We start from the raw sequence: 16688 nt of genomic DNA, 5'->3' as shown, positions 1-16688 counted from the left end.
GGCAGTGATGTGAACATTTAATAACTCCATGCTCAAGGAGCAATTTTTAAGTTTACGTAAGTCTTAAAAATCATGTCTTTCATGAAATAAGTGGGGAAATAGTGTCTATCTGTGAAGGTTGCCAGTCATCCAGGTCACTATACATAAGATAAAATCAAACTTTATTGATACCAGGAAGGGAAATTCAGCATTACAGCAGCACAAGACCAGAGAGTTAGATAGGCACAGGCTACAGATAAGTAGAAATATACAAATAACACACAAAAAAAAATCAGTTTGAAAGCTATATACAGTATGTTACACTAACCGGTATGCATAAATGTATATGCAAAACCAATAGATCATGGTGGCATATTAGATATGGTATATTTGGAATGAATATTTATCAAGATTAGTATGGTTGTATAATGAATATAAAGCATAATGTGGAAAATATTATAAAAAATTTAAATTAATATAAATATTTGATGTGATATACATGTTTATAATAACACATGAATAAGAAATATGAGATAGTACAGCAGAATACATTTGCATAGTATAAGAACAATATGATGTATTATAGAAAGATCATGTTATTGTTTTTGTACGTTAGACTTTGTGTTTCTGTAATATGACAGATTCTGAAATACGACTTTATAAGTTTGGATGAGAGCAAAAACATCTTCTGTGGGATCGTTCCACTTTTTGAAGTGACGGTATCTGAACTCAAACTCACTTAAGCTTTGCAAATGATTGACTTGCATGCCACAGAAGTGTGCTCTTCACATTTGTATTTAGACAACCATACTAGACTCTAGATACTTGACTAAATTACATCATCAGACTTTTGTACAGTAATTGCGTCTCACCTTAGGGCCCCTCAGCAGTTCCTGACTCTGTTGTGATTGGATGCGGGTGGCCTGTCTCCCTCTCATCAGAAATGTCTGTTGTAACTCTGTTGTTGACTCATCGAGCTGCTGTCAACTCACTCTGCCTGTCGCGCATATTAAAAAGTCTCTCAGGTGCTGTTACATAGACATCTTGACAAGTATTTGCTTTGATTCATGCTCCTACTCTGGTGCTAAACTCTTTGTTGGGTCCTTCTGGACTGGCCTGAGTTGAAACTAAACAGCTTGTTGTGAAGTTGAATAGTTAAATGCATGCATCAGGGTTGCAGAGAGACATGTTGAAGAGCTGAGGTATTAGGAGACATTAAGAGGCACATACGCTGGAGGAGTAAATCATGCAGCATAGTGTGAGATTACTATGCTGTCTACTCAGTAGTGATGGCTTTTGTTACCACCAGATGACAGTATTTATCCTCTCAGCTTGTCTGGACATTATTACCATGACATCTACGGACCCCTAGTGGTGGGACAGGGAACAGTAATGTCTTGCAGGGCCTGATTTTACAATGCAAAAGATGTAACTACTCTTCATCATCCAGCTACTTTTATGTAGCTCTAAATTAAGAAAACATACGACTCATGAGCCTTTGGACAAAACACAGACAGTAAGTGTGATTGAGCTGAGATAACAAGCTCTATATGTTTAAAAGTGCACATTCAAGTATGCAAATGTTGCACATGAAAAGAGAGAGAAAACTTGAGAAAATCACATATCAGTAAAGTGTTTAAAAAGACATTTTCCTTAAAGCCTTTTGAAAACCACTGATGAAAATAAGAAAACAAATCAGATTCAAAATGATAATTTATTAAACAGTGAGCGGGAATATTGGAATATTTATCTCACACTGCAGTGAGCAGCAGAGTCACATGCATGATAGAAAAGGTCAATGAAATGGATTGAGTGTGGAGAAAATCATTGCACACTCTTATTTCTCTGCCAAAAGGTCTTCAGTGGCATTAATGTCCTGCTCTCTGTGAAATATAATGAAAGATTGTGTGTGTGCGAGTGTGTGTGTGTGCGAGTGTGTGTCGTTTAGGTCTACTGAGTCTTCATTACACCAGAGCTGGGTCCACTCCTGTCCTCTGCCCTCGCTCATTGCCTCTCCCAGTGCCGGCCAGGAATAATGAATTACAGTGGATGCCATGGGGGGCTGAGTGAGTGGCTCAGAAGTGGACTCCATTTTAGTTCAAATTACCTCTCAGATCCCATTCAATTGCAGTTTCAGGCTGCTCTCTGCCTTCTCTACGTATTCCTGTCAGAGGATGAACTGATCCGTTCATACCTTTCATTCATTTACTTATTTAAGTAGCAGCTTTTTTTTTCTTTTTTTTGGTGGTCATCCCTCCACTTCTCTAGGTTAAACCACAGGCAAATCAAAGGAATACAAGCAAAAGATCTGCATAAAAATAAAAAAATAAAAACACAAGGAACAAGCTTACAGACACAGAATCATCTTTAGCAGCGTAAACAATGTCTCGGTGGGATTTATCAGTTCAGTCAGCATGCTCAGCCTTGTGTGCCATTCCTGTTGATTCCTCCTCTTCCTCCGCAGGACAATCATAAAATGACAGCATAAACCTCAGGTGATGGCACATTATGCATGCTATCCAAACAAATCCTTCCCAGTGTAAATTAAACACACCCAGTGCATCTTACAGCCCAGATCAGACTCTGTAAATCGAACCAGGGTAATAATAACTGAATAAAAGGTAATGGAATAAATCAAGGTGAGCATGCCCGCTGCAAAGATCTAAAACCTGAGAGGCAGAAAACAAAAACTCTGCATCTCGTGACATCTCACAAACAGGCAGGCATGAATCTGATAAAATATTAAAATATGAGGGGTTGCTTTTTTTAAAAATCTGATTTAATTGTGTAAAGGAAATACATAACTAAATATATAAACATGCCTATACCTTCCTGAAAATCAAAGCCCTGACACCTGTTGTGTGGTATAGAGCAGTCAGATCTAAAGCAAATTTAAACAAACTGATTTGTTTATGGACTCTTGTAGGGAATTAGTCCATTGTCACCTACTTCTATAATGTCAAAGGATGGAGACTTCATGGCTTTTCCTTTCTCAAATTTGCATAATCCAAATCATACTTGCAGCCCTGTTTAGGATGCACTAAAGGTCGATGTTTGTTATGTTTTAATCAGTCTTCATTAGTAGGCGTAAGAGATATTCGTGGGGAAGCAACATGCACGCAGCCTATTCATCCTCGCTGCTGAGAGATGCACAAAGTTGGCAGGCTAAATCCATCTGGGAAAGTTATTGCGCCTAAAATGGCCTTTGACAGCCCGCCCTGATAAGTGACAAATTCACAGCATATCCGAGACTGGGGGGTAAAAACAACTCAGGTGCGCAGGGGGGTGAAAGGGACTCCGTCGCACATGGCGCTTTCAGGGGAGGCCAGCACTATTTTGGCGAGTTAAACGGCGCAGGACGGCGATGCCACACAGGGAGAGGGGTCGAGTAACCGCTTACGACTGACCTCCGCCCACTATAATTAAAGTTGCAAGCTGGACCCGAAGACATAACACGAATTGTTTCTCCCATTTAGAATGACCTCCAATCTGAAAAACGGAAATAATCGGCAGAAAAACTTGCAATGCTAGATTTTTGGATTTTTAACTGTGCAACTTTCTGTAGCTACTGTGCTGTAAACACATGTAGTTTGTTGATTTGATATTGTTCGGTAAAAACACACAAATAATCAGTTATAACACTTGTTTGAATTGAAGTTGAATATGATTGGGAAAATAATCTTTACAGGACAAACTGATCATGCATTTTTTGGGAGAATTAGGCTAGATGTAGTGATTGCAAACTGCTCCATAATGGAAGATAGAAAGATATTTTAAGATAAAGCATAAAAAATATAATAGATGTTTTGCAAACACCTGCTCAACAAATATGAGTTCATGCTGGAGCAAGTGCTCTCCACCTGTCTCTCTCCCACTTGTTCCTCCCTCCTCATAAACGAATGCAGGAGCTCGGGACAGGTGCATGAGGCATGTGGACGATCCAAACCCCGAAAAGCATCCCTGGATGCCCCGCATGTGGGGATTGAGGGGACCGAGAACTCGAGGGCCACCGAGCTGAGCTGAGCTGAGCTGAGCTGATCTGATCTGAGCTGATCTGATCTGAGTGAGGGTCATTGAATCATTGAACACCAGGTAGACTGCGGCGCGCCTCTGCAGCTTTGACGCACGTTTTACATTACATTGGCCTTTCTTTTGAGGTCTGTTTAGCGGCACTTTTTTCATTCATAAATGCCCCCTCTCAGCACCCCAATCCCCCCCATGTTGCATGGTAGCCTATTTGTTCTGTATGACTGAGAATGTAAACCCATTAACCTTACGGAAATAGCCACCACGTGCAGTTCATTCTTTGCTGTCACAAGTAAGACGTCCCGACATGTGGAAAGTCCTGCCGACCAGCTGGAAAACCTTCATGATACTGTGGACGTGACACCAGTTGACTATCAACGTAGATAACAGCGGCTGTGAAGAAACTCCGAGGCCTCATAAAATGACTTTTTAATTACTTTTACATGTTTGTTGTGACATGAGAACGAGAGTGCAACACTTCTACAGGTTTTACAGAAACAGAAGAAGAAACTCAGATTTCCACGTAAAACTAAATAAACTTCACTGTTTGTTTGCCTGATCTTCCTTTTCTCCACATTTTTTTCTTTTTTAAACTTTTGTTTCTTTTGCCATTGTATCTTTTGTCATTGTAGCAGTTCTGCTACCTTTAATTAATTTTGAAATGACAGAAACAAGCTGGATGATGATTTAAAGTGACGCATGTTTGGCACGAAACGTATAAGGATGAAATTACTGGTCCAGAGGAGATCTGACATTTTTGTTTCATTATCTTTTCTATTGTTTTTTGTGTGTGAAGTTTACTATTGTAACTTTAATTTCTTTGTGCACACTTTATTTGTACTTTTGGTTTATTAAGAGCTGATTAGTTTGGGAATGGGCTCTCCCTTCTTATTTAAATCTTAAATCTATTTAAGATTCCACATTTTGCAATAAAAGATTGAAAAATTGAACAAACTGACTCCTAATGTTCTTTCAGCTTAAGTTTTATGTCACTCCTCTTTCCCGTAGACCAACTTTCGGTCGTAATAAGCCTTTTTATGATTAGTACACGAATCACTAACTTTGTTAAAACTATATTTTCCACCGCAAAACTAGAAAGACCACAACATTAAAAATTCATAGTTTAGCAGTTTTTTTTCTGCGACTTTTAAATGGATCTTAGTTATAGTTGTGTAAACAAAAAACACTCTCACACTCTACATCCAGCAAACTCAATATAACCCACAGCTGTAACTTTTTCCTCTTATGAGTAATGAGAAAACTTTTTAAAAAATATTTCGAGCTCCAAAAGGACGTAAATTCAGACAGGAGTGCTGCTGCTTTATGTCTGTAAGCAAATTTACTTGTTTGACATTTTAATAAATATTTACTCCTTAAAAACTTGAAGGAAAAAAAAAACACAGTGACTATCCACTGGACGTTTTTCTCATATTAGCGAAGCATTCAAGAGTTTGCTGATGGGAACTCAACTGCATTCAATTAGCCTTCATCTAATTTAGCTGAGGCCTTAATTGCGCTCAGGGTGGTGCAGTTGTTTGTGCTAAGCTCTGTTTGAGACTTCTGTGGAGAAATACGAGCCGCTCCTTAAGAACAATCCCAATTCAAATGAGACTTATCTACGCCAGACCGATCAGACGGATTAAGAGTTATTAAAACCTATAAAGGACTGAAACCAGAATATTCAGCAGCTCCAAAGTCCGCTGCGTGGTGACTCCAGAGGATTTCTCTGTAAACACATTCACACCACGGGAAAAAAATATATTATATAGACATCCTCTATCCTACATAAAGCGTTGTATGATGAATAAATAGTGGGGTAAAGGATGTTATCTGGAAGGTAATACACCAACAGAAACAACAATAAATTCATAAAAGAAGCAGACTTTGAGGGGCATCTTGTGTTTTCCATAAAAATACAAATCCAAACTTGTGTTTTATATCATGTTTTGACTTTTAGAAGAATGAAAAGTATAGTTTAGGAGTTACATCTGCTACAGTGGGGTCTATTTCTGCAAGATTTGCACAGTAATATGAAGCAATAGTAGCCTACTAATCAGGCAGATGTTCGTACGTTACACTGCAAAAATATCCAGTCTTGACGCAAGTGGAAAGCATGTACCAATGCCATAAAATAATGGCGTTTGTTCCTGATACAAATCAACTTTTTCACATGATTTACCCTCGATCTTCCCAATTCTGCCACATTCAACACACTGGCAGACTGCTTGTTTCTGGAATATTCCCGGGAAACAATGGGGCACTGGGAAACAGGTGCAAGTTTCTCCCCAAATCCTAAAATGTATTTTTTATATCATTTAAATTTCTAAACTGATTAACTTTTTGCAGTGTAGACGCAATTAGGCCCGCTTATCATCTTTTCTAATTCGGCTGTCATGCTCTTGGCTGACCCGGGATGAAAAAAACCCCCCAAAAAACAGGGAGCAGCGAGCTTCCAGGCCCACAAAAGCGCAACTAAAACAAAATCATACAGGATCATCAAATAGGAGAGACGTGCTTTCAGGTTTTGAAAAGGCACAGGAAGCTGGAGGATTTGGTCCGACCCCTGTATGGTGACAGAGCTGATATCTTAGAGACCCCCATTCATCTGGAGAGAGGGATGGTGACCGGGAGAGGGAGGGAGGGAGGGGGGGGGGTGTGTGAGGGGGGGAGTTGCTGGGTGGGGGTGCATCTGCAGAGGTCCCACCGCCCTCTGATCTGTGAGCTGGCGCACACATCACGGCGTCCATTCACAAATCCTCCTTCTGCGCGTCACCTTTTGTAGTACTCCATAGTACTGAGCGCTGGTGACGTGTAAGACAATCCTACCAAGGAAAATACAGAGGGGAAAAAAAAAATAGGTTATAGGAACTCAAGGACAGGGCACATGCGCACAATGCATGCGATTTATTATAGTAGTAGGAGGGGTGTATATACGTGTGTGCGTGTGTGTGTATGTGTGTGAGGAGGAGGATGAGGAGGGGTTGAGAGGTGTAGAGCTATAAGTGAATATGAAATAGATCGAGTTACTGGATTTATAGGCTGCACAGATACAAAAATCTGTGCATTACCAGCCTTGAATATAATAAAATAATAATAATAATAATAATAATAATAAGGGATACAGTGTTAACCATTCCCTGAAACGCAGAAGAGCTGCTCCACTGCTTTTTTGAAACAAACAAGAAAAAAAAAAACAGAGAAGAAACTGAAGCATTCACTATTTAGTAGAACCTGACAGACATGACATGTACAATAATCAATATGTCCTGCTTCTCTGAACAAGAACAGAATATATTCGTGGCGATAATAAATGTATCTAGTCTATGCTTTAAGCATGATACAGTAATCTCAATGTACGCTTTTGCAAAAAAAAAAAAAAAAAAAAAAAAGATTTTTCTTAAACTTCACATCATTGATTAGTGAGTTGACGTGGTCTGCTGGCGTTTATTTAGAAGTGACGTGACAGAGTGTTATGGAACAAAATGCAGCAAATAACAGCTGGATATGAAAAGTGTTTTGTTCAACATGTGAAAAGACGGCAGACCAGGCTGCTATCCTGCACACATTTGAGTTCATTAGAAATTGGTTGCAAACAGAAACAGCTTTCTCTTATTGCACTGCATTATCAAAATGTGAAAAGTACACATGTACAAGTCTTAAAGTCACCTTAAACAAAAACTATAAACGCCTGTAATCCAGTCCGAGTCTGGCATGCTTTGAAGCACATGCGCGTAATAACATTCTTAGTATTTGGGATTTATTTGGATAATTTTTGATAATGTCTCAAGCAGGAAAAATAAAAAATATTGTTGGTTTCACATGCCAATTTCATCCCAGGCTCAGTTAAAAAAAACCACCATCTTCAAGGGTGAGCAAGCATCATAAAAGCTTCCTTTTAAAATTGCAGTTTCTTCTGAATGTATCAATTATGAAAAAAAACAAACATCCTAAAGACTGAACACGAAGAGATTTCACAATCTAAATATACTGTAGTTTAAAGCATTACACAAAACAGCCAAAATGAGACTTGCACTATGAGTCTGTTATGTTTGACTGAACTTAAAAATTAAAAATAAATCAAAAGCAACAATATTGTAAAAATGCAACTCAGCTGAATGCTACAGCACTGTTTTTTGAGCAGCAAACAACTAGGACAAGCTGTCCAAGATGATATATTCATCCGCAATCAGCAAAGTAAACCAAAAAAGTCTCGCTTACATGTCCAACAACAGAAATACTCAGTAAACTAAAGATAGTGATTATTGAGATGACGTTTCCAACTAAAACAGGAGCAAAATCAAAACAAGTGACCAGACAATAGTGAATCAAAACCTCACAATAGTGGGATAGTAGGCTCTCTAAAGTACACACTGCAAAAAATACACTTAAGGTCCAGTTTTGAGTCTTGAAATCTCGCTTTCTTACTAAAAAACTGCAGTATGGTGAGATAACTTCTTTACACAGCTTTCGAGAATTTTCTTGAAAAAGGATGCGTAAAAGCACTATCCCCGAATCTTAAAACCAGTCAAGTAAAACGCTCTTTTTGGTGCAAACAAGTGAAATAAGTGGCAAATCTTTCTCTTTATAAAGAAATATAAGATTTTGGAGCTCAATAGCAGACTAGTTTGGCTTATAGAAATGTATATATTTTTTTGCAGTGCACATGCATTGACTCATATTATAATTCAGAGCCTGAAATGGTGTCATTTCCTCCAGACATCCCTGTTTTGCTGTGAGGTTAGAGGCCAAACCCAGGCGGTAGCGGCCTGTCTGTGCCTCCATTGTCTGCTGCTTATTTAGCGCTCAACATTAATCTGCGCTTCCCCTCACAAGTGAGAAACAATCGCAGCATGAGAGTGGCCTGTCTAATTACATGTTTCACTCCCAACTTTCACTTCAGCAGCCGACATGGGAGCTTGGATGGGCCCTTTGTGATGGGGACATGTGTGAGGCAGGAGCAGAGGTTGTTGATCAGGTAGATTTGGAATAAGAAGCTTTTTAAAATGCAGCATCATTAGACAATAATAATAAGAAAAAAAACACTTTCAATCTAAGATTATTTTTTTTGAAAAATCATCTTGGAACCACCTTGTGAATCTGTGTGTATATGAGCTGTCGAGACGCGTTTCAACACAAACCCCAGATTAAGCCCAGACAAATATTTTAGGCAGTAAGATTTCACCATAATTGCTTTGCAATTTGCACAAGGCCTGTATTTAACAAGTGAAAAGTCAAGGGTTTGCTGTTTCCCGCAGGACAATACCAGGTTTAGACTCGCTCTTAAATTACGGGGTTTAACGTGTCACAAATACAAATCAAAACAGCAGTTTGGGTCAGCAAACCATTCATAGCGTCTGTAAAAACCCCAATTTCATGGCAAACATGACCACGGCTCAAATAAAACTTAATGTATCCACATTATAACGGCTGATTGGCCTTTGATGCACAAATAATCACATTATACAACAAAATATGTTGTGCGTAATTTAAGAAATTTGGATCAAAGTGGCTCCCTCATTCAACTATAGGAAAAATACAATGCATACGTGTAATAATAATAATTAAAAAAGAAGGCAGCTGGCTGAATATTGTGCAAAGGCTCCTCACTCAGTCTCAGTCTTGCTGCTCCTCTGGTCCTCCTCGATGCACACTTTTTTACGCGCAGCCCCGGTTCAAACGCCAGCGGAGAGCGGGCTGAGCCGTCCCTGCTGCCCGGTGGCGTCCTGAGAGGAGAAATACAAACTTAGCGCTGGTCAGCAAAGTTACTCAAAGTTTTGTCTTTGGCGCGACTCAGTATCCTGAGCACCGTGCACAAAACAGTTTGTTTGCATCACTGATTTCTTTTAAAGGGATATGGACCCAGTTCTTGGTCGACCGCAGCGTCACGACAGGCGAACATGAGAACATCAAAAATACTTAACACGCATCCCTGCGCGCTTGAAATCAGACAGGAAACACTCTTTGGCTGTCATATCTTCAGTTTTGATGCGTTTTGCTGCCAATTAAAAGGCGACTGAGCAACATGACACATTAGAGCATCCTGCAAAAAAAAATATCTAAAGGGTTAAATTTCATAATATAAACACAAATGTGTTGCTATACGTTAGGAGGAGATACATATTTTGGGATGAAATTCAATTTTCAAGAAAATATGGTTACTCCACCCAAAGTTGAAAATGTGAGCATACAGACAAGAAGCAATTCTGTTTTCCGCATTTAACCTTGGCCAGGACAAACTGACTTTAAGTTACCCAGAGTCAAACTGACCTCACAGGTATTATAATGACCTTTAATGCAGATATACTCTGAAATATCTCCACAAAATAGTCATGTTTCAGTATATTTGGAGGTATATTAGTCCTGTATTTTCATATGATACTTCAAAACAGGTGGCCTCAAAGATTTCAACGTTCGGATCCCCAAATATATCCACATTAGGCCACATAGTCCCATTTTCATATAACATTTTGTCTTATTTGCTTTCATATGAGTAGATTTTTATTGTTACACATGTAATACTTCACTATAGTAATATTGTGGGGAGCTAAAATAGGGTGAAACTTCTTTATTGCTCAGGTGTCTTATAGTGCATTCAAATACGCTAAAAAAAATGTACTAGTCCTCCTTTTATTGGGAATCCCTCTCTGTCTTGCCAGCAAGGAACCCCGGGGGTCCCCGCACTTTGACAGCCGATGCTTCAATCTCCTTTTGTTTTAATAAACACAAACAAGGTGGTGTGCATCATGTGTTCCTTTTGCAAATGAAAACTAAAAAAAAAAAGTTACAGTTTCATAAACACAGATGAATTATTGGGAGTATCTTAGAGCATGCACAGGATTTAGGCTTCTTCTCCGTTAGTCCAGGACTCTTCCCCTTTACTAAGGCGAGGATGGGCGTTTGTGGACTGCTCTGGAGTCGTGGTCACATGGCCTGGTTCCTCCCATCCTATTGGTCCAAGGCACGTGTCTGGGAGGACGGTGGGAAAACGTCACTCGAGGGGCTTGTATTGAAAATAAGAACAAAACTCCAGAGTGAGAGTATTAGAGCATCAGTTTAGCAGCCTCTTTATTTACCCTTAGTTTAGTTTAGGTGTAGGCATTACTGAGCGCACTGAAATCGGATAACACTAAATTGGATGGTGCGCAAATGGCACATGTTTTAGCTCTACGATATCAGTTGTAACCCGACATTGAAGGGATATATGTCAAAAAAGTATGCTTTTCTCAGAGGACACTACCGCAAGGCTTTGCATGGTGTCCAAGGCACCCACTAGTATTTGAGTTTTTTTATTTTTTTATTTATTTTACCCGTGCAGTTTTTTGCAATTTAATTTTCTCCGAAGTTCCTTGCGAATTTTATTGCAGCGGAGAGAGCGATAAAGGGGTTAAAGAGAGTAAAGCGGGGAAAGTGAATCAGTATGGAAGAAAATGATCACGGCAACAGAGACGTGGTGGAGCGGCAGGAGTCGGCGGATGGATCAAACAGAGCTATCCTTCCCCTCTTACAGGCGCCGGGGAACCTGCAGATCCCTCACCGGGTCACCAATTTCTTCATCGACAACATCCTGCGGCCGGATTTCGGACGGAAAAAGGACGGGGGCGCAAACCGCGAAGAGAATAGCCTGGCATCGCGGGAGAGCCACAACAGCCCCGCCGCCCCTCAGACCGAGCCGGTGGGGAGCACGGTGCCGGCGGAGGGGACCTCCACTCCACACACGGTTACCGGGTCCAAGAAGCCAGCTATAGCCGCCGAGGAGCCCCTGAAACCCCGCGGGGAGAACGGAGACCAGTGCCTAAGCTCAGACTCAGACAGTTCCCAAGCCAGCTCAACCCCAGCCACGTCTCAGTCCATGCTGTGGCCAGCCTGGGTTTACTGCACCAGATACTCGGACAGGCCTTCTTCAGGTTAGTGCCATGCGTTTTACTATACCGTGTTCTCGGTAACCTGAAATACCCCGTAACACTGACCCCGGATGCCTTGACCGACTTCTCCCGAGCAGAGCAGAGCGAACCGTGCTGAGCAGCGCACACTGAGAATTTACCAAATACAGGCCTGAATCACTTTAGATTTTTTGGAGAATTCATGCAAAACAACTATCTCACAGTAGATTACATGAACCACATACGCTTTTACGATGCAGAAAAATACCACATTTAAAAATATATTTTTTCGGTGAGAGTAGGCCTATTTTAAACGCAGACAAGACAGAAAAATATATATTTAAAACAGTAAAACTTTCTTTAAATCTTAATATTTTAACTACTCACCAAAATACACCAAAACAGTAAATAAAATCAGCTAATTTCTAAACATTTTGCGCGTGCTTTTTCCTCACAAAAATATTCTCATTCGAGGTAGTCTTCTTGCAAATTTCCTCGGGTTATGAATATGAGAACAGGTTACGATACAGTAAACATAAGGCTGCATGTCTTCCAGAGATTCTGCAAAATAATATTTGCTACACTTGTCATATCTATCTGTTTTGCTTTCCACGAGCGCACAAACGAGTTGTGTTCGGGATGAATTAAATATGCATCTGTTTTCACAATGGACGCTCCCATAGCCCATGTATATGCGGTCCAGGAGTGAGCTCTCTTTTTATGTTGTAATCTTTATTTATAAGAAAACACAGGCTACAACTTCTCAGACAGCAGCAAGATTAATATCAAGTATATTTTTATTAGTGTCTATCAAAAGTGGAGTACAACTTGTTCTCATGCATTATGTAACGCTGTATGGAGTGGCGTAGGCGACTACTACGAGTTGTAGAGCTGCACAGTTTTTATATGGGGCTGGTTGGAGAAAAAAAAAGACACACACACACACACACACACTAACACACACACACACACACAAGCTGATTCATCAGTATAAAGGTTCGGCCTGTATTATGTTGTTTCATTAATGTTTTGCACTGCTTGGAGGAGGGAACCAAACACTTAGCCCAAAGTTCCACCAAATAGGCCTCCATCCAAATGGAAAATTAATGTGTATCCAGTGTGTGCTGCCCAAATTCAGTTCACGTTTGCCCATTGAGGAGCTTTTCAAGTGGCCCACAAAAACAAAAATGCAAAGTAGCAGCATTGAAATTTATCCTGCATTTCAACTCACCTGCACAACACTGGCTGAGATGTGTCAGCGATGTTTTCCCAGTGTTGCCCTATTGGTTAATAATTCCTTACTATAGCTTACTATAGGCAGTGTCAGCGTGTGTGTGTGTGTGTGTGTGTGTGTGTGTGTAAGTTCACGTTCGTGTGTAAGCGAAGAGTAGAGACAGGGAGGGAGGGGAGGTTTTTGTTTCTTGGTTGTTTTCTTCAGTGGACGTGTCAACATTTTACAATCAGTCTTCTTCTGGTTTTTTTATCCCGTTGTCCAAAATGCTTTAGAGAACCAGTGAAACGTATTTTTGTGATTTTATTTGTACTAAAGAGATTAACATAATGACAACAGATGTCTAAACAGACATTTGTTTGCATTTCAAAGACTTATGTCTTTATTGTGTTTATTAAAACAAGTTTAGAAATCCTACTTTTTTTCTAAATTAGCCTTTTTACGGCACATGGTTTGGATACATTTGAATAACCTAAATGCAAAGTTGGAAAAATATAATCAAGCCATGCATGTGCTGGGTCTAAAGTTGCTATGACACTGTTTGCCTAAAAGAAGATAAACGTTTATAAGCTATTCTCATTTCTGACCGACATTTGGATACTCATAAACCACATTTGTATGTCTGTGACCCCCCACCCCCCACATCCCCTACACTACAGGGCCGAGATCTCGCAAACCAAAGAAGAAAACGACCAGCAAAGAGGACAAGCGACCACGGACGGCCTTCACAGCAGAGCAGCTGCAAAGACTAAAATCGGAGTTTCAGACAAACCGGTATCTGACCGAGCAGAGGCGGCAGAACCTGGCGCAGGAACTGGGCCTGAACGAGTCCCAGATCAAGATCTGGTTTCAGAACAAGAGGGCCAAAATCAAGAAGTCCAGCGGCACTAAAAACAGTCTGGCCTTACACCTGATGGCACAGGGACTGTACAATCACGCCACCGTCACGTCGAAAGATGAAAAATCAGACAGCGATTGATTTCCAGAGAAGTAACAGCAGCCTCCTGACGAAAAAGAACCTATAGTAATCCTATGATAGATTTCTTTTTCTTTCTTTTTTTTTTTTTTTTTTTTTACAGATGTATCACAACATAAGTCAGGAATATTTAATGATACAACAGCAGATAAAAATACCATAAAGTCACTATTACTCAATGTTGACCTACTACAGATGGGTCCCTACAACCCTAGAAAATATTTTAAAAAATACTACAAAGGAACAATAAGGTCGCTGGACTAACTGGGTCCCTTCAGGAATATTTAATCATATCATAGGTCTCTATAGGTTCCTATAGGAATATTATAGTGATTTTTCGTTATATGGGAGGTTTAATCAAGCCTACAATGCAATAATTTCATTGAATAAAGGGCCAGTGTATAGAGTATACCAGCATAAATTGTTTAAAAAAATAGAGAGAGATATTTCTGCAATATCACGTCTATAAAAGATGTTGTATAAAGGTATGTTTTCATTGTTTGTCGTTCTCGCCCCCCCAGGAGGTACAAATGCTTACACTTCATTTTATATAGGCCTATACTGCTATCCATGATTGTCATCATTTTACATTTTAACTAACTGGCACGTTTCGATCTTGTCAGTGAGGTGAACAAACTTAAGTCCAAAGAATATTTTTCTGCTGCATCCAGGCTACTGTGAATTTAAATAAATGCTAACACGATTTTATTTCCATGCTTGTTGGTTTTCTTGGTTGTTTTATGATGTAAAAATGGACAGAGGGAGGTGCTTTTTGAGTGTCAGTTGCAGACCTAATTGGGCAGACTATGAATTTTGATACGTTTTTAAAAAATACAAATAAAAAAATCACAGGAACAGTTTATTATCATGTACAGACCTAAGTGATTGAGAGAGGGAGCGCTTTTTTTTTCTAACACGCCACTTAACTAAAAAGCGAAGTTAGGCCTTGCTTATATGTATGTGGTCGCCTCATAGCCTTTAAACAATTATGCGCGTGTTCCCTTCGTTATACCAATGCATCAGTGCAGCTATTATAGTTTTAAATAGCAATATCAATCATGTTTTGTAGCTAAATGAATTGAAGGCTATAATGCTGCCTATAAAGTCACAGAAACAACTCTGTAGCATAAAGACAATGATGACAACCATTTTGCGCACTCTTGAGCATAGACTATAAATGCAGGTTATTGGATGTTCTTGTTAAATCTTTCTCTATATACATTTTTATTACATATCCATATATCATTAAAGAAGGCAAATCCGTCAGTGACTGTATTACAAATGTTGGAAATCTCTTATCGTTGTTGAAAGGACTTCATATGTGTATTTATATAGATTATATTGAGAAAAAAATCTATCCAATGACCAGTGTTGCTTTAGAGTAGATATCTGAGGTGTTTACACTGCTTGTTTATCTTGCAATAACTTCTTTTTGTTTTTCTTTTATTGTGAATGAAAAATAGTTTATGGGGCCTTTTGCATGAAAGCTGCAATTTGTTGTACTTGGGCAAATAACTGTGTTTATAAACTTTGGTCTTTATCGACAAAAGTATGATCGAGCTAAGTTTTAGACTGTATCCATACCAAATTGTGGACTTTTTGCCTTTCAAAGTGTTTTGTTGTGTATCTGCAAAAAGTGTGTGTGAATTAAAATCCACCAAACAGAAACACACTTTGCCTTAAAGTTCAAGTGTGAACTTTTTATGAAACAGAACTGTGCCGAATCAGAGAAGCAGTATTACTTCAAATGCAGACTATTCAAGTTTAATGCCTTTATGAAAACTGCTGGTACGACATTATGAATTTACTCATCAGCGTATATCTATCTATATATGAACATGTTTAAATAAAATTACAACACAGAGTTGTAGAATACAATGCTATTTTTATTTTATGTTGGAAGTATTCTTTGGTATAAATGTACATAATTTGTATCATGTATTAATTGTGTAATTAACTGCCTCCAGAAAAGTGCAAAAGAAGAGTAAATAAACCTTGAAGATTATACAAAAACAAGTTTCCGACATCTTTATATGAGGCACAGGGTTCAAATCTTGTCACAAAAACAGTAAACGTGACCTTCAATCAATGCTGAGCTTCTGCAGGAAATACTATTAATGCATTTCTAGCGAAAAGTGTTTAGAAAACAGAAATACATACAATAGTAGTTTTAATTAAATGTTGCCAGATGTCAAATATTCACAAATGTGATCACAAACATTAATTTCAATAGCATGACAATCGTTTCCATGCAAACACCCACTCATTCTATGGGCGGTTCAGGATCAGATTCGAGGAGGATCAAATTCATGGGTTTTGAGATTAAAACATTTGCAAAAGCAGCCAAACATTATGCAAGGGAAAGCCTTGAACAATTCCCAGGCATGTTTCCTCAACAATGCCTTATCTGCATTTCCATACTTGCACCACTAGTCTTTGAACGCCATGTCTAACGGCCAGTGACTAGCATTAGAGCAGATAGGGCTGCTCCCAGCACTGTCTCCACGACGGTCAGTCTTCCTTGCAGCTTCTCAAAAGAGCCTGTGCTTCTATCCAGAAATGGGAGTGGAAAGGAGAGAGGGAGAAAGAGAGAGAG

At 39.3% G+C, this 16688-nt stretch overlaps 1 protein-coding gene and 1 long non-coding RNA gene across 6 annotated transcripts in view; one reads left to right on the top strand and one right to left on the bottom strand.

The window, feature by feature from the left end:
• Positions 1–6672: 6672 nt before the first annotated feature.
• LOC121888206 overlaps positions 6673–16688 on the bottom strand; it is a 32416-nt gene continuing 22400 nt past the window's right edge. Inside the window, exons 7-8 of one of the 5 annotated variants that reach the window (XR_006093159.1) lie at positions 9613–9728; positions 6673–6827 (exon numbers count right to left, since the gene is read on the bottom strand). This is a non-coding gene — a long non-coding RNA (uncharacterized LOC121888206). Of the gene's footprint in view, positions 6828–9612; positions 9729–15980; positions 16642–16688 lie in introns of those variants that run through there. The other 4 variants (XR_006093160.1, XR_006093161.1, XR_006093158.1 and 1 more) reach the window with 4 other exon arrangements.
• en2a (engrailed homeobox 2a) lies at positions 11360–14129 on the top strand. Its single transcript, XM_042399619.1, has 2 exons — positions 11360–11909; positions 13776–14129. Exons 1-2 carry the CDS (start codon positions 11423–11425, stop codon positions 14093–14095), a joined length of 807 nt encoding a protein of 268 aa, XP_042255553.1. The 5' UTR covers positions 11360–11422; the 3' UTR covers positions 14096–14129.

Source organism: Thunnus maccoyii, chromosome 21 (assembly GCF_910596095.1).
Source record: "Thunnus maccoyii chromosome 21, fThuMac1.1, whole genome shotgun sequence".
Classification (NCBI taxonomy): domain Eukaryota; kingdom Metazoa; phylum Chordata; class Actinopteri; order Scombriformes; family Scombridae; genus Thunnus; species Thunnus maccoyii.
The sequence above is the reverse complement of the archived record's forward strand: the minus strand, read 5'-3'. Positions and strand labels throughout refer to the sequence as shown.

Bases quoted from the DNA above. Each gene is read 5' to 3' on its own strand.
- en2a (XM_042399619.1), top strand. From the start codon at position 11,423: ATGGAAGAAAATGATCACGGCAACAGAGACGTGGTGGAGCGGCAGGAG. The intron at 11,910-13,775 runs GTTAGTGCCATG...CCTACACTACAG, and splicing joins CTCGGACAGGCCTTCTTCAG to GGCCGAGATCTCGCAAACCA.